The sequence below is a fragment of the Sturnus vulgaris genome, chromosome 29, assembly GCF_052056855.1.
Source record: "Sturnus vulgaris isolate bStuVul1 chromosome 29, bStuVul1.hap1, whole genome shotgun sequence".
Taxonomy (NCBI): Eukaryota; Metazoa; Chordata; class Aves; order Passeriformes; family Sturnidae; genus Sturnus; species Sturnus vulgaris.
The window spans coordinates 6,603,190-6,625,491 of record NC_142271.1 but is presented as its reverse complement, the minus strand read 5'-3'; the positions used below and the strand labels follow the sequence as shown (position 1 = coordinate 6,625,491).

The window sequence follows — 22,302 nt, the reverse complement described above, 5'->3', positions numbered from 1 at the left end:
CCTGCTGCCCACGCTGTGGTATCAGATCAGCCAAAGACTCGGGGGTGGGGTACGACGGGGATTGGGGGTAGGGTTGGTTTTTGGGTCCCAGGGCATGTAGCCAGGGCATGTCCAGCCTCCCATCCACCAAAAAGCAGCCCCCACAATCCAAGGGCTGGGCAGGGAGAAGCTCTCCCGGCCCAGCCTGCAGTGATCTGCCGCCACCTTCTGGCACCTTCCTCCTGATCCCCTGAATTTCACAGGCTGAAAATTGCAGATACTACATACCGCCACGCAATTTTGTTTTCTCACTTGGAACAAAGCAGAGAAATGTAACCAGAGTATCATCATGTACATTCAGAATTCCACACATTTGAACAGAATCCCGGAGTGTCTAACGGCTCCACTCAGCTGTATGTGTTACATAAGCTGTGATTGCAAAAGGCCATCAACGATGAAAATTCCAGTGAAACACACATTAAGAGCATCAAGCATCAAGCCGTTCAAAGAAATGTTCAGCTTCACAAATCAGGGATGCAGTCTTGGGAAACCCAAGTTAGAATTAGCACATAACACATTATTATATTCCCCAGCAACTATTAACATAGGATAAATTCACACAAGTTCCAGATCTGAACATGTGCGTTCAGAAAGCACAATGATTTCCAAGCACACAAGAGAATCGCTGTATTCATGAAACGTGGAGAGGCTGGAAGAGCCCAGTGGTGATGCAGCTGTCAGTACCTGCTGTCCTTCACCTGCAAGTACTTCAATGTGACCTGGCAAATACACACCTATGATCTCAGCACAAGGAGAAGGTGGGAGGTTCAAATTATTACAATCAATATAGAAAACAGACTAGATAATTTTGAGAATGTCCAACCCAGTCAGCAGGTGCTTCCTCTAGCTTGTGAGCTAGAAACACAGATGAATGGATTCCTGTGCAGAAGCCTGCTTTTCCTTCAGAGAAGGGAGCCCACAGCCCTGGGATTTCTGAGGAGGAAGGCTGAGACTAGCAGCACTGCCTGGCAGCTCATGGCTCACGCTCAACACCTCCCTGTCTCCCTTCCAGGTAATGAATGCAGCAGTCTAAGTTGAGACTCTGCCTGTGGAAGAGAGTTCCCTAAGAAAATCCAGGCTGCTTTGGGAGGTGAGATGACAACCATGCCTGGATCAGTGACCCATCCGGGAAAAGAGAACCTGGTCACATTATGGACTCAGGGTAACTTCTGCTCATTTCCTGAAAAACTGCAGCTTCTTCAAAAATGCAGGCAAACTCCCTGTCAGGTGAAGCACTACATCTCAAAGCTCTTTGCAGCCACAATAATCCATTAAATAAAACTACTACTTTACTATCTGAAACATGAGAAATATTAGACAGGGTTACACTGAAAGGCTTGTTTAGTCATAGTTTGCTACATGTCATCCAATAAATTCTTGGTAATACAGTCCAATTTACAGAAATTATGGTAGAGACAAGCCTTACAGTATTAATAAATCATTTCCCAGAGTGCTCAAAATACTGACAGGGTATTTACAGTAGTAGTGAAAGAAATGAAAACCCATGTATGCAGATTTAAGAAATAAGGTTACCACAAACTCCATTACAAAATGTACATCCTAGCTGACTTTGGGGATTTTCTTACTTTTGTAAGTAACACAAAATTGACTCCAGAACCACCAATAACTACGAATTTTGACTTTTTAAGCCTCCAGATTCAGATCACTCATTACTAAAAACTAAGAGGTGTTCACCATCAGCCTTCACAGGATAATGCCTTCAGATCCTCAGTCAAGGTGGTGACTGATTCAGAGACAAAGTTTCTCATTCCACATTCGTGAATATCCCAGCATTCTGTGCTGTGATGTTTCCTTGAAATCTTACAGGGTTGGAAAGATTCTCCCAATAAACCAGGCCACTGTAAATAAACTAGTGGAAAACGAATATGACTGTTTGCTCATGAAATTCCATCATTAAAGCATTTCAAGTTCTGAAGTTAACTAAAATATCCTTTGGAAGGCACATCCCCAAAATATATTTGAGAAACACAAAAAGGACTGGCAAATCATGCATTATTTATTCCAAAATATACTTGGAGCTGAGAGGGACAACATGTGAAATGTAAACAGTGGGAGCTTGGATGCAATCATCCTGGATTTTAGTTCTGCCTGTATAGAAATGACAAAGTCAGCTGTAACAGAGGGCTCTAGAGTGTGAGTATCTATGGCTGGGTTCCTGATCTGCCATGAAAAAAACAAACAAACAAACAAAAAAAAAACTAGCTAGAGCTGTCAGTGCCATTTAGACAGTGTATTAAAATAACACTTGGTACCCAGTTAACATTTGCCATTGTTCACAGATGTACCAGAACCACTGAAGCTTGGAAGTGAAAAATAAGCCTGGAGTGTAGGACAAGGGCAAATGGCTTCCCACTGCCAGAGAGAAGGAATTCTTCCCCATGAGGCCCTGGCATGGGTTCTCCAGAGAAGCTGTGGCTGCCCTGTCCCCGAAAGTGTTCAAGGCCAGGTTAGACTGGGCGTGGAGCAACCTGGTCTAGTGGAAAGTGTCCCTGCCTATGTAATGAGACGATCCTTGAGGTCCCTTTCAACCTGAACCATTCTGGGATTCTGTGATCCAGCATTGTGAAACCAAGAGGTTTTTAACCTTTTACCACCTCTCCTGAGCTCACTTCCCTGCCAGCTCCAGAGTATCTATGGGCAGGGTGGGGGGGGGACACTCCCCTGCACCTGCAGAGGGCAGCTCTGGTCTCAGCACAGCCAACAACAAAGAGCTTTTTTTTTTTAAAAGCACAAGCACTCAGCTCACATGCCAGAACACATTCTGAGCAGGGAGAGCATCAGTAGAGCTCCAGGCAGATGCCTGCCCCTTCTCTTCCATCTGCTCCTGGGACATGGCCATGTCTCCACAGGGCATCCCCAGCCAGCACATGGCAGGGCAGGGTTATGCACTACTTCGGAACTAAGGACAAAGTAGGAAATTGAGACCAGCTGCATTTGGAAACCCGTATGTAGGGCAGCAGTACTACTCAGTTACACGGTGCTAGCATGGTCTCTACTTTTCTTCTCTGTATCTTGTTACATCTGTAGACATTCTCAGCTTGTGGATGATTTCCACAGAAAGGCAGCAAAAGGCCCTGCACTGGCAGCAAAAAAACTTGCATAGCCTAATGAATTGCCTATAACCTTAAGGATTTTTTTAAATGAAAATTCTTTTGAGTAAAGTAGTTCAAACTTTCAGACTCCAGCTTCACACACACAAGTATCAGGTATGATTACAGTAATACATTGCATGCACACAAAAATCCATTAACCATGGGTATACAGTCAGAAGAATTACCAGTGATCAGGGTTTACTCTGATAATGCCAAGTATTTTAATACTCCTTTATTAAATAGGAGAACAGCAAGGCTCAAAGTTCTGTGCAGCTGTTTCCGATAGAAGATCGGACACTGGAGGAGATATAAGCAGAACTCAAGTAGTTTAAAATAATGAATGGGTTTCAAATAAAATGCAAACATAACCATTTCCTTCAATCTAACAGTGGGGAAGAAAAATGGAAAATAACTTTACAAAAGAGAAGTTCAACATTTTTTATTACATATGGAGACTTTCTTCTCTTTAATTTGGTATTTTCTTGAGAAGTGAAAAAACACTGAACAGATTAACAATGTTTTGCCTATTTATAAAGATTTGCTATATTTTCAAAAATGGGGTAAACTGGTCCATGATTTCCATTTCAAGTCAGATGTGTTGACAGTGATGGTAAAGAACAAGAATCCAGATAAACTGTACCCTGTGAGCCTCTGCCACTGTCAGGTTTGAGACAGAGAAAATGGTTTACACGGATGCCTGGAAAAATCAGTGAGCCCAGCCCGGGAGCTTAAAACACCTCACAAAAACCAAATGTGATTTGCAAGATCTAATGATGACTCTCTAAGTGAGAAAGGGGCACAAAGCACAAGAGGAAACAGGCTTTTGACAGCACAACTGCAGATGAACCAAATACACTGACCAGAATAGAATATTGTTAAGGCTGGAAAAGAGTTCTAAGGTCATCAAGTCTGACCATCAACCAGCACCCACTATGTTCATCACTAAACCATGTCCTCAAGTGTCACATCCACATGCTCCTTAGAACACTTCCAGGGATAGTAACTCCATCACTTCCCTGGGCAGCCTGTTCCAAAGCTTTACAACCCTTCCCATGAAAAAAAAATCCCAACACCTAGTCTACACCCCGCCCCCGGTGTAACCTGAGGCCATTTCCTGTTCATGATCTAGTCAAACCACCAGGCAAGTGATGGAGCTGCCGTGGTGCGGCAACACACCAATGGGTTCAAACACGTTAAAAGGATGTTACAACACTCTAAAGGGTCAAAACAACAATCAGAATTTGTAATACACAAACACGTTTTAAAAAATTAAAATACAAAATTTTTTAGCACTTCATTAAAACTTCTTAATTATGCACTCAAGGCCTTGCTGAGTTTTAATCACTGTGCAGCTCAATACACTACAAAGACTATTCTGGGTAAGTAGTATTTGTCACTGCAACACTTGAACTGTGAAGTCGAGTACAGATGCTTACAGCCACGAAATAAGAGTCCTCTGTAGCTATCACAGGTTACAATAATACATAAATCATTTAATCTGCTCTTAATTGGTGGAGCACCAAAACAAAGACAAGTAACCTGAACAATGGAGATGATTTTCCTAAGGCTAACTATGGCTTGTTTTCCCCAATTTATAAATAATTTTCCATTAATTCCCTTAAATTTACAATGTGAGGTTTTAATTTATTCACACTAGAGAAAATGTTTTACTGAGACAGCAAATAAACCCATTTATTCTAGAAAGCACAATTAACATATCCAACTGAACAAAATGTTACTTGAATCCCCAGACTATTCTAATATTAATGCTTCCCTTTGGAAATCTCCAGCTTATGTGCAAATTTAAACTTACTGACATTTAATATTATCCCATGTCACACCGCAACAAGGGACTGCACACAGGGCACCTGTGCAGGTTAACCTGTCATAGTGTTTAGCAGAAGCTGCCAATCCTTCAGTTTGTCCAGAGAGTGCATCACATTTCAGATGTGACGTGTGTCTAACATACCATATCTCATTGCTTAAGCAGTGTGCAGCTCTACAGAATGACACATTTCAATCATATCCCCAAAGAAAAATGTCCTTGCAGCTGCTCTCTGTTATACAAGCCATTTAATCTACTTGGAACTTGGCACTGCTTTCCCAACAGGAGGGTACATGTTCACAAGCCAAGACCTTTTTTTTTTGAGTGTTCAGATCAGAATAGAATTTATGCAAATCACAGGCAGTTTTATTTTTAGCCTGCTTTCCATAGGAAGCAAGATATGCAATTATACTCTGCATAATTTCTAGGCCCACTAACCTATTTCAGTCTGGAGTTGGGTAGGGCAGGAGTCTGACAAAGATACTCTATCGACAAAGATGCTGCATGCCTGATCTCCTGGAGCAGACAAACTTCTGGGGTGACCATCCACCATGGAAAACAGAAAATGTTCCCAGCAGAGGTGTCCTCTAACTGTGTCAGTGAGCAGCAGTGTGTGGACCTCGGTAGCTGGACTTATAAACTATTTTACACAACAGCAAACTGTCCTTTCAATACCAGCCCCATCCTGAACATCCCTGCTTTGCACTGCCTGCAAGTATAACACCTCTTTAACAGGTCATTCCCATACAGAAATGTCACCCAAGGGCTTTTTAGTGGCTCCTCAATGCCACTTTCCCATGAGACCCCCACCAAGGTCCCATCAGCACACAGAACCCCTGAGCACAAAGAGTAAAGGAGCAATTCCTGCTTCGACAAAGATGAGTCATCGTGCAACTTTTTTGAAGGAATTAGAGCTTCCAGAAACCCACTTGTCAAGGAGCCTGGGAAATCCCAGCACTGCTGCAGGGTGGGCTGCAGCATTCCCAAGCGATAGCTAATGCTTCAGATTGCGCTGCTGTGACTCACCACACTCCAGAGGACTCTCAGGAACCTGGAATCACCAAGATCTACGTGCCAGGTCAGCACTCCTCTGATCAAACCCATAGAGGTGCTGTGTCACAGTGGTATTGAATAGAGACATCTCATAGTGTATTTGGAAAACAACCCCCTCACAGTGCTCACTGCAAAACATGAGCAGTCAGTGAAATCACTGGAACTCCAGATGTGCACCAACTATGACTAATGTCAGCCCCTGACTCACAAAGTTCACAGGGCAATTCTACACCGAGGGATGCTTTACTCAGTCTGCTGCAACAACCAAGGACCAGGGCCACAGCAGTGTGCAGCACAGCATCCCAGAAAGAGCAGAGATGTTGATCCACGTCGATCTGTCACACCTATGAATCCCTCTGGTGTCACTGAATGAACTCCAACTCTATTATAACCCAGTTTTGCAGGCAAGTTTCTGTTTACAATCTTTATCACAGGCTGTTGTTGAAGTAATCAAATAAGAGAAGACCATTTCCCTACAAGCTTAGTTAATCGTCACATATTATTAAAAATGAAAGGATAGCTATCTAGTTGCACAAGATATCTATTATTTCACCACTATTCATTTAATAAGATTTATTTTTAGTTATGGAACCTAGGATTTTCAATGAACTATGAAAGAGTGTTTTCTCCAAGGAGCACACATGTGAGGAGCTGGATGCCAGCAGAGAGGAAATGCTCAGCTGCTTTCTACTGAAGTACAAGCATGCTGGACTTGCTCAGGCAGCACTGGCACATCCCATCACAGCCCTTCCCCGCAGGAACCCAGGTCACAGCAGACAACCTGGAACAAATGCACCGGAGGTGCTGACTGATGAGCTCCAAAGCATCTCTGGGAGTAGTGCAGGATCCCACTGACAGCCACAGCTCGCTCAAAGAGCTGCCAGAGGTGCTCACCTCACTGTTTGGCACAGTAATTGGAATTTCTAACAAACCCAGCCGGCTGAGGCTGACTTGACTCCTCCTCATTACTGACGCAGCATTTAAGCTGGAAATCCATGCACCTCCCTACTACCATTTTGCAGGAAAACATGTCTAAAAACAGTTCTAAAATCAGCTTGACTGACCTTGGTGTGACTTACTGCAATACAGTCAGCTCCTCAGGAACACAAGGTGGTCGAACTGATGCTGCCAACGTTTAATGTTCAGAATTTTTTTTTCCCCCCCAAATTAATATTATTATTTCCCCATGCTGTGTTTACTGTTTTATGTATGCCTCTGCCTGCCAAGGAATTGTTAGCTAATCACCATTCATTTTGTTAGCACACAGCTGGGTATCTGGTCTTGCAACATCTGTTTCTCAGCATTTCTTCGTTTTTCTTACCTATCTGTATTTAGCAACAGAAGTATCTCAACTGAGGACATCAGTATGTGGAAAATGAAGCTGGTAATCAACAGCAATTACAACACAAACCTTCAGATTAATAACTAACTCACAGAATCATGGGATATCCTGAGCCAGAAGGGACCAACAAGGATCGCAAAGTCCAACTCCTGGCCATGCACACAGCCACCCCAATATAACAGCAGTATGATGATCTTCTTTCATGAAACACTTCTGCAATAAAGTGTTCAGAACACCTGCATTCAAGAGACTGGCAGATTAAAAATGGGCAAATAACCTATTCATTAAAAGGATACATTTTATTTTCATAATTAGAATTTATTCAACATTAGAAGAAAACTTGCTCCTTAAGTGGTCAGTTGTATAGCGGATTCAGTTCTAGCTGGCACATATTAGTATTTCCTCACCTATGGATAGGTTGTTCCACATGGGGCAGCCAACAGCTCTATTTCCAATTATTTTTAACTTCAGAGCAAACTTATTCTACTACTCTATACAATAAACTAGAACTAGTCAAAGCAGAGAGAAAGAACACGGGCAATAAGTCCACAGTAACTTCATTTTCTCTCTTATGATTTCCAGCATAAGCCATGTAAAAACACACTTCAAAAGCCTAAACTATCTGATTTTAGAAAATCCTGCAGGGCTGTACTAGGGGGACAAATGGCACATTCATTCGTGGCCAGCTTCAAAGATACCTACTAGCCCTTCTCCAAGTGCAATAAATGACAAAATAAACATTTCAGCAGTGAACAAGAATCAAAGTCTAGAGAACAGGGCAGCAAACAACTGCTCCCCAGCAGTTATCTGTGACAACTGTCTGGCTGCTAAGCCATTAAATTCAGTGATTAACTTGCACCAGTTGCCTTCAGTTTCAATTAAGACTGCCCAGTGAACTGCTGGAGTCACCATCCCTAGAGGTGTTTAAAAAACTTGTTGATTTAGCACTTGAGGACATAGTTTAGTGGTGCTGTTTGATGGCTGGACTTGGTGACCTTAAAGGTCTTTTCCAACCTTAACAATTCCGTGATTCTATAACTTAATATTTGCCCAACAAAGTTTGGCACAAGGTGAATGTTGTAAGCAAAATAATAATGTTGTCTAGGTCATGAGACAGAAAGAGTCCTCAGTTACAGTAACAGAATTTTCAATGCATTTGGAGCTATCAGACTGCAGTGCATTCCACTCGGGAAACTCACCAGCCAGATTCTTATGGAGCTGCCTGCAAAGGCTGGAGTCATTTATATTTGCTTAAAGAGCTCACTAAATTCAAGACTGACACAGAAATGGAATATTTGTAAGAAAGTACTTCAAATAAAGAGACAGCTTTGAAGGCGAAGCCAAATCCAATTTCTGTTCACAATTCACAATCAACCAGAAGGCAGCTATGGCTGTGCACCCCAATAGTAACACCCAAACTAACAGCGCACAGTTTGTTCCTGTATTTATTGCACAATTCCTTTTCTATAAACCTTGTCTGACCGTATAGGTCCTGCAGTAATCTCTCTGAAATGCTCCCTAGAGCACAGAGCTTGTTACCCACACTAGATGGTTCTTGCCTAAAACACTCCCTTTTCTCCTCATTTTCAGGACACATATGAACATGAAGGTAAGTGTTTTAAAAGGTTATATTTTGGTCTGAATATCACCATATGATATATATCAATTGACCAATATAATAAAACATTCAGCTAGGTGATGAAAAACACACCCTGCACCTACGAGTGTAAGAATTACATCAGGCAAATCTGACAGCAGGCACCGGTCCTAACCTCATTCATCATCTCACAAAATTGTGATTGGAATGTAGTCTAGATCCTTCCCAATTTTACTCTTCATATCCAGTCAGAATCAGGCAGCAATTGCATAGCGAGCACTTGATTGTTATTAAATAAATCCATTACATTCCCAAATTCATTGTTCAGACCCCACTGGCAGCTCTACAGCAACAGCAAAGAAAAGGAACCAGACATCTTGCTGTTCAAATAAACCATGGGATGAAACAGATTACCTTGTCTTTACCTGCCAGTTTAAATTCTTACTAAGAGACTAATGGGGCTTTCCCAGAGGCACCGTCAGAGTAACCAGGTAAAGCCAAGGCTGTGCTGTATGCACAGCATTTTCTCACCTGCCCAGCACAGTGGGCACCCAAAAGGTTTATGGTGCCAGGAGGGTGTGACTGGAGAGGGCCAACTGCATAATTTGTTACTCTAAAAAATACCAGTGCAAGTCTGGCATGCAGGTTAAGAATAGCCTTTGCACAGCAAAATTCCAAATATCCTCTGCTTCTCAGCATAATCTGCTGCAGCACTGAGGTCCAGCTAAGTTTGCAGGCATTGCTCAAATTTCCTGTGTTTGAACCAGATGCACATTGTTACTTCAAAAAGCAGATTTTATTTTTATCTCCACTTATTCATTAAATAAGGAAAGCCTTGCACTTTGCATTTAGACTTTGAGAAAAGCCTTGCATTCTGCATTTAATACTTAAGACTGCCAGATAACAACAAATGCTGAATCTTTTCAGATCACTGCAGTCTGAAGTGAGCACCCAGTGCTCATGTCCCAGTTTCAATTCTTCAGATAACACAGAAAGTTCTGTCAAAGAACTGGGTGTTTTTTTTAAAACACTGCTTTTCTCTTTGCCATTTCCTTAATATCCAACATCTCTGCAGCCCTACATCAGGAAGAGCACTAGACCTCTTAAGAACATAGTTCAAATAGAAAAAAAACCCAAATGTATTTGCCAAATGGCAATAAATAAGGACTTCAGAACAAATTTTATGCCACCTAAAGGTAATTCAATAAAGCAGAAAGTGATTCATGTCATTTTTCTTTTTGCTGCATTTCACTCGCTGTAAGAAACAGCTCACAGAAAGAACTTCCTCATGTAAAAAGCTTTTTTACTATTCCTACAGCTTGACACTTCACATTACAGACTGCGTTTTGATGTCTGTACTATTTTTAGTACACTTTTCACTGAGAGAACAATTGGTAGTTCTGAATACCTTGGAACTTCCCTGTGGACACACTACCCGCACGCGTGTACAAATACAGACTGATAAAAAGGTTCACGAAGACCCCAAAGATCCCGTCCTCCACTGCCCCTGAATGGTGGCCAATGTCTGATAAAAATAACTCCATTTTAAGTAGTGTCCCACACCACAGTTTAAATAGTGGCTCATCTACACAACAGTTTTCATGCTCATTCCAGGTTCCCCCCGTCTGCAAAGGCCAGAGAAAGTAAATAACCTCCTGCTTTCCTACCAGACCTGGCTACTACAGCCTTCCTACCTACACCTGTCTCACCTGTATTTTGTTAACAGAATTTGTGCTGACTATTGCAAAATCTATTCAAGCTATGCAAATCACAGTATGGTAACCGAGTTTTCCAGTATCTACAGAGTTTCAATTCTCCATATTTCCGATAAGGAATTGCCAGAATAACACATTCCTCCAATGCTTCTTTAGAAGGCAACTGCCAGCTCCAGTGTCAGACAGCTAACAGCTGGAAATGAAGAGCTGTGAAAAAAATTTAAGTTTTAAAAAACGTGCTAAGAACATTGTTTCAACAGTAAAAATACCTCTGATTTACAAATCGTTGTAGCTTCAGGTTCAAACCACAACTTGAGTTTAAATAAACCCAGAGCAGACCCTGAACCCACCAGATCTGTCCAGCATCCACCAATAGGGAGACACCAAAGGCCAACCTGAGCTGTGGCCACAGGGCATCTCACTTGCTCTCTGGGCTGCTCTGAGAGGGAAGTTCAAGGTTATTTCCAACTCAAGACACCCAAACCTGCACATCAGCTTCCAGGTGATGTTATTTCTGCACTCCTGTTGGCAGTAAGGAGCGTCCCTGGAGCACAAAACCAGTTGTCACCATGCTCTCAACACCTTCTGTGAGGTATTTACTATAGTAGAAATACTAACATGAAATATTTAAATGAATTAGGCCATTCAGCCACCCGAACAAAGTGACAGTGAAGCGCTCCCAGTGTAGTACCTTACGGCTGAGCAAACATATGTAACTTTTCTGCTTTTTCCACTATAAACCCAAACTTCATTTTGAATCTGGACACTTTAAAGGAGTTAAAAGACATCTTTGGCTGTGGAAGACCCACATATTCTGAAATATTTTGCGGAACAGAAAAATATACCACACAGTACAGCGTAAGCAGTCTCTCCACTGCATTTGTTTGCTATTCTGATGAACATTACAAGTCCCACCCTAATTAATTCCTTTAGGTACTAGTAGCTTCTCCTAATGAGCATTAATTAAATTCTTCCAGCATCTCTACCTTCACCACAGAAAAGTAATTACTCACTGCTGCCTTACAGAGAGGGAAATAAAATCCACAGGATTAGTTTTTTTATACTGAGTAAGTAGGGCAGAGAGGAAAGCCTGCAATTTAGAGTCAAGTTGTATAGTCCATAATTCCACAACATGACCAATACTTCAGGCCCTGGATTGAGTAAAACTGTTTTCCTGCTGCCTGCAAATAAAGCCACTAAATAGCATTTAATAATAGTACCCAGATCTGTCAAGGACATAACTATTTGCCTTTTTCAAAATGTATAAGAGGACACAGCACAAGCTATTACCTCAGCTGTTCTGCACGGTTTAACCCCCAGCTGAACACACCCATCCACAGTTCACACCTTATCTAGCAGGGAATATATAGAACTAAAATATTTTCAAAATATATGGCATATTATTGCCATGTAAAAGAAAAAGTACGGGCATAACTGGCATCTGAATATGTCAGATCTTCGATGGCATCCACAGTATCAAGTAGTTTTCACAAACAAGTCCTCCCTGCACTAAAGCATTTCCAATGTAATCTCACTGCAAAGAAGATTAGTGAAATTACTGAGAGATAACAGTTGCAGCAAGAGAGGCAAAAATACTTCCCTGGCACTTTTGGTCAGCTGATTTTTGAGGAATTCTTTAGACCAATAAAGGCTGAAACAAGCCATTAAACATAATTCCCAGGGCTCCGCCTCTCTTTTACATAACAGGATTCTGAAATTCCTCCCCTAGCCCCCTCAAGTACATGCATTAGGAGGAAATAATTTCCACAAACCTAAAACTTTAGGGCTTAGTTATTTCCTGATAGTTCTGTGGTTTTAGAGGAAATAAGCTGGATGTTAATCCTCTTGCATCTAATGAATAGTACCAGCACACTCTGCTGCTTTTTGCTGCAACAAGGTCATGGCAAACTGGTGTATAACCAAAGCAAAGCTGCATCTCCAGGCAATGAAACCTCAAAGAAGGGGATGACTTAAATGGTTTGGGTGTTATTGTTGTCTATTCAGGAAAAAATTATGTCAAAATAATTTTTAAATCCATAGAATTAAAATAATAGAAAAATTTCATAGATTTCTCATAGAAATCACTTAGTACAGGAGGGAAGTACTTAATCAGCATATCAATTACACCAAGTTCAAATTATTTATCAACGGATTTATGCTTCGGTTTTTGATAATGTCAGCAAAAGAAGAAGTAAGTTACATACCTGGACCTCTATACTCAGCTGTGGGACAAAGCTGGTAAGCAAAACCAGCTGCACAAACACCAGAAATGTATGACACAGCACATGGCCCTTGCTTCTGCTTCAGTTACACTTTTGCTGTGATCTTCCCAAAACTCCTGCAGGGAAAACAGGCATTTCTGCTTTGTGTTTCAATTAATTTTTAAGAGAGGGATTTTCCTGCCCAGACTCACTAAGTTTTTACACCGAACATCCCTTCCCTGCTACATGTTGCTACATGTCCAGAACCCACAGTGCACATCCAAAACACCACACGTGTTTTTTCCTAAAGTTTGACTAAACTACAACTACTGAAGAGACACAATACTTTTAAAGAGGTTACTAAACTAAACAGCAAACCACCCAGTCATCTAAAGATCACAGCATAGAATCCCAAAAGTGTTTGGGTCAGAAGGGACCTTAGAATCTTCAGATATGGAAAATGCATTTCCAGATTCCAAAACCCAGAACACTTCTGGTATTTATATAGCACCCCCAATCCATATTCAGTCACCAGCTGCCAGGCTGATTGCATTTATTACCAAAGGTAATAATGAAACAGCACTGAAGTAGATCACAGAATCACCATTCAAGTGCACCATGACGTCATAGAGCTACAATTAAAAAACACCCAAAGCTTTCCTTTTTTTTTTCTTTTACAAGTAACTGAAGAGACATCACAATTCAGAGCTTAAATGATTTCACTTTTTAACTGTATCTAAGGAAAATAACTTACAATGGATCAAGGTATACAAACTACACTATTCAGCAAGTGAAGAGCGATACAGGATGGATGATAAACACACTAGTGATTTTCAATTTGAAGAAGTTGCATTCAACTGAGAGCAATCACCAATTCATTAAAAAATTACAAGCTTGAGAACCATACATATTGAAAAGCAGCTCTAAGCAAGCTTTTTTAAATGTAGCCCTGAGAACACACTTTAAAAGCTTCCTGTCAGTTACAACTAACAAGCTGGCTGTGCTTTGCAAGCAGAATCACATTTCCACATAAAACCATTATTTTAACAGGTTGCATAAGCACAGTGATATAAGCCTGAACAAAAGATTGCTGTGATTGTGTTTCATATTGCAAGCTGCACAAGGACTAATGATAGAACATGGCTGTGTGTAACTGCTTGTATGTGCACCTTAAACAACTGGGGATAGCTTTACACAGGTTTTACAACCCCCTTGACACCATTAGCAGCACCTTTACTGTGTTCTTGACCCTTCCTAAGATACTACCCTTTCCACCTAAAGTACTTGCTCCTGCTTTTAAAGCTGATCAGATTGGAAGCCATAGTATCCAGCTTCTGCTGAAATAGCACCTGGGAGATCTCACTGCTATCATGACCCACAGAGGGCCTCAAAAAGATCAATTTAACACAAATTCAAACATCAATTAACAACCGAGATGACAAATTACTAAGAATCCTGATTTTTGTGATGATGTAACAGATCAACCCAAGCCTGCAATCTTCCTATTGCATTTTTCCTCTCACTTTCTGTTCAGCAGAACTACATAAGGAATTTACTCGCAAATACTAAGAGTACTTTTCTGAATTCAAATCTAGTATTCTCAAGAATATGGTTGCTTTGAAGAAGAAAATTGCTCCCGTTCAGGAAACAAGAAGCAATCTAACGAACAGTCCATGAATGCAACAATATTTCTTAAAAGGAAACATTGTGAATTAAAAACAAGAACAAGAAGAATGAATTTGAAGATCTTAAAACAGAGTAACAATGAAAACTAGAGTAATTTTTCCACCTGTCAATTTGAATGTTCAAGCCTTGTCACATTTTAAGATTTTTTTTTATTTTTTTTTAAGATTTGCAGCTGGGAAATAACTTGATGCAGATGCTTCAATAATAAAGAAGCACAGTGCACAGCAAGTTATATGAGCATTACTTGTTTACTTCAGGAAGTTTCCAAAAAGACAGTTTACTTTCAAAGCATCGGTTTTATCAAAGCAAAATGAAACTTCTCTTAAAAAATTAAGGATACTGTATCTTCTGAGATCAGACCAGCCATTTTCCACAACTGACTAGCATTCCATGAAAGCCAGCCAAGAACTGAAGAGTCATACCTGGACAAAAATCATTGACATGAAATCTGATGTTGAAATCATGCCTTTAGTAAAGGTTCATCTTTATTTCATTCTTGGCTTCATTCACGGATAAAACCCTCCTGCCATTGCAGAGTAGCAGCAAAATCACTCCTCTGAGATTTTAAGCAAGACCTCTGCTGGCACGGACACCTAAGGTTGGTGGGGGCTTAGTAAAAACTGAACATAAGCATATATGGAAGAATTTCAATCAAAACTGTCTACCTGCACAAGGAAAGTTCTTTCCAGGAATATTTGGAATAAAAGTGCTTGATTGTACAGTCCCAGTGAAAATGTGACTTCCTTAAAAGAGGGGACCCAAAGAGGTGGGTTTGGAAAACACAGACAGCACAACCTGCCCTGCCACCAGGTCCAGATAAATGCACTATCCTACAGGGTCTCTCCTGAGAGACATCAAGGATCAAAACAGGGAAGAAAATGGCTCTCCTGAAGGGAACAAAAAAGTACAAATTAGTTGCAAAAGCCACATGAGGCTTCCTTATCATCTGATATGACCACACCAAGAATCATTAGAGGGCATTTCTGGCGCAATCCATTACCACAGCACTCATCGCAGTACAATTTAAACAAGGAAGTATGTGAAAGGATAAGGCAATAAGGTCTATGTCAAGAGTACATTTATATGAAGAGGAATATTAGAAGCAAGATTATAAATTACATTAACATCCTAATACCCAGTGGTATTAGTGCTTAACAGTCCTCTGCATCCATACATTTAAGGTGCAAGCTTTTTGTGCAAGGCAGCTCCCAAACTAACACAGGACAGTTTTAGAGAAACAACGGCCTTCAGCAGAAAGCATTTCCCTTTCGGTTTTCTTTTTCAAGACAGCATCACTCGATGAAACTGGGATACATCCATTCATTACAGCAGACCTGTATGCTCTGGGCTTTTCGTAGCATGGTCAAATGACTCAACCTTTCCTCTGCAGTCCAGAATGGGTCAGTTCCCCATTAACTCTCAAGCAGGGAGGGAAGTTTTCCACAGTAGCACACAGTAGCCTCTACCCAACACCCATCAAAGGCTGTGGGACCTGAGTCGGATGCGCGGCTCCTCAGGCTTCCTGAGTAACACATTTCTCTCTTCCATCGTGGAGCTGAACCACTGCCAGCTTCCACAGAAACACACAGTAATGCCTCTCCTTTGAGAGGCAAAATTATCCTAGTGTATGTACTCTGATCTCTGTTTCAACATGGCATCTTTAGAATTCATCTGATTTTGTGAAAACCACCAGGGAGTGTGGCTCACCCTCCTCTCTGCCTTAACTGCTAAACATACACATTTTTACCCCCACATGGAGGCTTTGTGCCTACCTCAAGCACAAGAGGAAATGTAAATGAACCTCAGATCCTTGCCTTCAAATATTGTGTCTCAAGTGCTGAACCCTGCTCTGAGTCACTGGATTTGTCGCCATCTTCATTCATTCTGCTTCAGAGGAGGGACCCCCTATCATGCATAAACCGAGTCATAACATTCCCATTAACTCCTGCTGGTAACAGAGGCATTAGGGATTCATCATAGTCACGTGAAAAAATGGATCCAGCAATAAGTTGTCTTCTTGCAAGCTTATATTACATTTTGATCTGGAAAGCTCTTTGGGAAGGTAAGGCCAGAGACTCACAAAAAATTCGTTTGGTATGAGTACATCCACCTGTCAATCCTCTCATCCTCTGCACTAATGTTCCATAATTCATATAAAGCAATAGATCTGAGGCACTTAGAGGTGTCACATCACAAAATCGCGGACAATGGTTGAGCACACGTAGAGCAACAACACACATCAGCTTTGGATTGGGGTGTATTGAACCTATTGGAAACTGCACAAAGGACTGGAAGATCACATCGGTTCTGTCAGTATAAGCTGGGATGTCCTCCACACGTTCCACTGGAAAAAAACAAACAAAAAAATCAAAGTACAAACGGACACTCACCAGAGGCCAGGCAACCCTGACTGGAGACACAGAATAAATGCCCCAGCCAGAGGGAGAGCTCCAGCCACGAGTGAACGTCGATTCTGAAACAAATCTGTAGGAAATGATGGTTTAACAGCTTCAGGAGCACTGAAAAAAAAAAAGTTAGTCCAAAGAAGACTTCAATCTTTTACATCTTGCTGCATTTATTGATTAAAGATCAGTTTTGACACAATGGAGTCATTTGCTCCAAAACCAAGGGACCAAACTATGTGCTCTGGAAACATTGCTCAAGTGGAAGAGCTATAAGACTCTGCCCATTTCCTCCCACATCCTCCTTATAGTGGCCATAAAATGATACTAATTGCCATAGAGTAACTGTATTCATCAAAACTCCTTAATCTGGAGAACACTTTCCTTCCTACATGGTATCTGGCAACTCAGCCTGCAGAAAGAGGAACTTGTAGATATCAGTAGTTTTTCTTACTATAAGTTTGCAGTCTAGTTTTGATGTATTTTGGTTACCATGCTGCTATGAAGAAAGAAAGCATTCAGGGTTGTACTGGGAGTATTTTAGCAATCTCATTTGCACATACACACATCTTTCTGCCTAATTCTGAATCGTCATAGAATCACCACCCTAAAACGGTCTGTGTCAGAAGGGACCTTAAAGGCCATCCAGCTTCAATCTCCCCACCATGAGTGGCAATGCCACACCTAGCTCAGGTTGCTCAGGACCCTTGAATATGCATGCAACCACAGATTTTATGCAATCACAGACTGGTTTGGGTTGGAAGGGACCTTCAAAACCATCAAAGTTCTATGCCTAAACCACATTTCTCCAAGTTTTGTCCAACCTGGCCTTGAACACTTCCAGGGATGGGATAGCCACAGTGTCTCTGGACAACTTGTCTCAGTGCCTCACCAGCTTCACAGAAAATAATTTTTGCCCCAATATCTCTAATCTAAATCTACTCTCTTCCAGTTTGAATCCCTTCCCTTTTGTCCTATCACTACTTGTGCTTCCAAAAATATCTTGTAGGTTCCTTTCAGGTACTGGAAGGTAGGTACCTAGAGAGGATGAACTTAGCACTCAAATACCATGGATATGACTAGAACATTTTATTTCACTAATGGAAATAGAAGACCTTGCAGAAGCACTAGTCTGTTACAAGGCTAATGCCCTAATCCAAGTAACACCAGATAGGGAAGGTCCTTGAGCACACAGCAGCAGTTGTTTGAATGCATGTAAGCAGGCAATTAGCTGAAAACCAGTACTTCCCAAGCACGGATAAAATACAAATGGACTCATTAGGATGAGGTAGCCCCTGGCAGCTTGCATGCACATCCATACAAATATCCCGCTGCACAAGCTGCCCTAGCTCTCTGTATAGCTGCTTTGCTAATCTAATCAAGATGATAATAATGAACTACATACAAACAGAGGTATGATGATAACCTCAAAGTTCATCTAGAATTGAAGTTTTATTTAGTTTTTTACTTAGACAGCTTAGATCCCAGCACCAGTCTCAAGTGCTGCTGGCAGAGTACTCAACACTGGCCTTCCACAGACTATGCTGAGTCAATCCCTATTGATACTGGACCTGTGGATTTTCTGGCTAGTCTGCACACACCTGAGACACGATGCTCAGCCCTGGTACATTGGTCTTGTTCTCCCTCCTCAGCTAATCAGGATGGACATTAGGAAGAAACTCTTCACAGAACAGGTGATTGGGCATTGGAATGGGCTGCCCAAGGAGCTGGTGGAGTCACCGTCCCTGGAGGTGTTTAAGAAAAGACTGGATGTGGCACTTAGTGCGATGGCATTGGTTGACAAGATGGTGTTAGGTCATAGGTTGGACTTGATGATCTCAAAGATCTTATCCAACCTAGATGATTTTGTGTTTCTGTAGTAAAGACAGAACAAGAATGGGAAGGACAAATTTCTTCATCAACAAAATGGTCCATCATTTGTGATGTGCAGTTAACAGATGGCATTCAAATTAACATTCATATTCTCCAAGTGTCTTATCAAACAAGCCTAAACAAGCATCTTGAAATTTCCATTTTCAATTTTCTATGAGTTTGCAGGAAGTATCACAGAGAGATGTTACTGCTGTCAACTAAAGCTGTGACTGCCTTTAATGAGGGACTGACTATATTATGACTTATGACTATTATGACTGAAATAAAGCAGTCCAGATCCTGCTGTTCAAGGCCACCAGGTCACCTGCACAGACTTCACCTGAGAGATGGAGCGCCAAACTCGCCCTTCTAAAATGCAGAGGCAGACTGTGAGCATCAAAACCTTACAAGCATCCTACAATTCGCATTCAAGGAGACAAATTCTTTGCTGTCAACCTCTGACACTGGATCCCCTCAGACTTCTGTTCCAATAGCACCCAAGCCTGAAGGGCCATGGGGCACACAAAGGTCTGCTGGCAGAGCGCTCCATGCCTTTCAAATGATGGTTTGAGTTTTGACTGGGGAAAATCATGAAACACAGGATCTTGAAATGCAGTGACACAATTACATGTCTTTGAGACTTCAGATGTATTATGAGCCTACCAGGGACCACCAGCTCCTGGCCCTCACTCCCTTCATCTCAACCATCCACATGGTCCCACACACCTTCCCAAATGCCTCGCAAAACTTGGCAAGTTTGGATGGCTCTGGATCAAAAGGGAAGTCAAATTCAAAGTCATAGGTCTTCACAGAGAATTCCTTGTCAACAACTTTCCTAAGTATATATACACCCTGACTGGAAAACTGCCACTGAGCAGCTGTGGCAGCCTTGCAAAAAAAACCCCAAAACCCAGTATGTTTTAGAGTACTATATTTAAGGACACTAAATCTAACAGAGAAAAATACTACAAAAAATCAACTCATGTGGTACACATGTTCCAGTATGGGAAAAATTACTGAATCGGAAGATTCACTTTGATCTGTTCCAAAAGGGACATAAAATCAGCACAAAAATCCTCCTTTTCTTTGTACAACTCACCCGTGTTGGGTTTACAAGCTCTGAATGACTATGCTACGCAGCACAGGTCCTTACAAGACTCCAGCAGCAGTTTTCTTCTGTTGAAAAAACCATTCCTCTGTTTTAACCAGTTACTAAGCCACAGGAGAATTCTGCTCTCGTGTTTTGGCAGCTACACTGCCAAACCATGCTCATTCAGCAAGTCTCATCCAAGTCAGTGATACCTTACTGAAAGCCTACTTGAAAATCCATCTCACCAAAATACTCAGATTTGATTAAACCAACCAGTGAAAGCAGCCCACTCTCCTCATTAAGTGGTATTGGTTCACATGCCAAATATTCTCCTTCTTAACTCAAATTTTAATCAACTTGCTGGAATCACCAGCCAGCCTCTGTTAATCTTCTGGACCCTTTTCCCATCAGTACTCTATATTCCCCACTCCTATGCCTTCTACATCACCCAGAACTTAAGGAACAGCTAACACACTACTGTTAATACTTGATATCTGGAAGTCCTCATGAACATCACCTGGGTCTTGCCATTTTCTACTGTTCCTTGCAGCAATTTTTTCTAAATCTTTTCTGCTAGTTTTGACAGTTGGACATCTCTGTTATAGAAATTCCCAGCACAGGAATATCCTTATTTCCCTCTATAGTAAACACAAGAAATACCTTTGAACTATAGTGTCATCTTCCACAAGCCTTCTCTTTTTTAAAAGAGAGATTATTTTCTATTTTAAACAATTTGGCCCTCTTTTTAAAATCCTCTTAGTTCACATCTAACTTACAGCTGTTTGCTCTTTTCTATTTTCTCCCTTCAGAAAGGATTTGCAATTTTGTAAATCAAGACCTCTTTCAAAACCTACCAGGCTTCTGTAGGTGCTTTTTAAGATGTGTCTCTGTTTCATTTTTTTGATTGTTGTTTTAATTTAGCAAGTTATACGAATCAGGACCAACAGCACAGTCTCCATATGAAAGATGACTTTACATTAGTGGTCAAACAAGGAAAACCCGACTTAAAATGTGTTACATGAAGTCAAATAGCACTCAGCAGTTACAAAAGAACAAGGCAAGGGTTCTTTTCAAAGAAGCTCTGTGAAAAATACTGTAGACCCCAATCATAGAAGTACTGCTATCCAATGGGATTCAGAGAAAAATGTTTTTTCCCAAGACATCTTCTTACAAGGCAGCAGGCTCACATCTGGGTTGCCTGACTGTGAAAGCAGTAGGTACCTCTGGAGCTCATGAATTAACTCCTGCGGCTGCAAGTGCCACTATTCAGCATTCATCTGATATTTAACAGGCACGTCAATAAATATGATTTTACCACAAGCATTAATTAATTGAAGCGCACTCAAGAATAATACAAATCTATGGAAAAAAGAACAGTCGAAACTTGTTCTCAGGGTTTTTGTCTTTGCCAAATGGGAAACCAACAGGATGGAGCGATGGCACTCCGGTGCTCCATCCCGGCCATTCCTCACCCACCCTCGAACCTATGCAAGCAGCGGATTATATAAACGCCACGGAAAACACCTCCTGCACCTCCGAGAGGAGGACGCGGGCACCGGACCCTCCGGGGGCCATTGAGTCACCCGGAGCCCCGCGAGGGTCACACCCGCACAAACACCGCATCGCAGCGGCTCGAAGCCGAGCATTCCGGGCGGGGAGCGGACCCTCGGGAGAGGCCACCGGGACGGGCCGGGGGAGCGAGCACCGCCGTCCCGGAGCCGCCTCGAGACTGCGGGACCGCCTCTCCCCCTCCGTCACCCCCCTCGGCAGTGGCGCCTTCCCGAACCCGCGGAAACTTTCCCAGCGCGGCGCCCGCACCGCGGTTTCCCCCCGGTTGCCTCCGGGCGCCGCTTCCCGCCGCGGCCCTCTCGCCGCCCCGCAGGGCGCCGGCGCGGCTGGGCCTACGCGCGGCCGGCTGGGCGGCGGCGGGAGGGCCTGGGTCCAGCTCGGCGGCGGAGGGCGCTTACCTGGGCGCACGGTCTTGAGGCGCACGGGCTCCCTGAAGTGCCGCACCACGGCTAGCGTGTCGCGGTGCGTGAGGCCGCTCACCGGGGTACCATTCACCTCCAGCAGCACGTCCCCCGGCGCCGGCGCCTTGCCCGAGAGCAGCGCGGGACCCGGCGCGCCCTCGCCGCCCGCGGGCAGACGGCCCGCCAGGTATGGGAACTCGCCGCGCTCGGCGCCACCGCGCAGCAGATCGGGGTCGGGGCCCGCTGGGCCGCCCCAGGACACCACGCACTCCTGCACCTTGCTCAGCCAGTGCCGCTTCTTCCGCAGCGTCTTGGACATGCCGCAACACGGGGCGACGCTACCCACCCCGCGCTGCCGCCGCTGCCGCCGCTCCCGCCCCAGCCGCGGCTGCCGCCC

General features: G+C 42.7%; 1 protein-coding gene across 2 annotated transcripts in view; it reads right to left on the bottom strand.

Annotated features, from left to right (window-relative positions):
• The window catches only part of MAGI3 (membrane associated guanylate kinase, WW and PDZ domain containing 3), a 55,780-nt gene extending 33,484 nt beyond the window's left edge, over positions 1-22,296 (bottom strand). For both annotated transcript variants that reach the window (XM_014893262.2, XM_014893261.2), the window contains exon 1: positions 21,903-22,296. In XM_014893262.2, coding sequence (XP_014748748.1) covers positions 21,903-22,224 — 322 coding nt within the window. In that variant the 5' untranslated portion in view covers positions 22,225-22,296. The remainder of the gene's footprint in view (positions 1-21,902) is intronic.
• Positions 22,297-22,302: the final 6 nt, after the last annotated feature.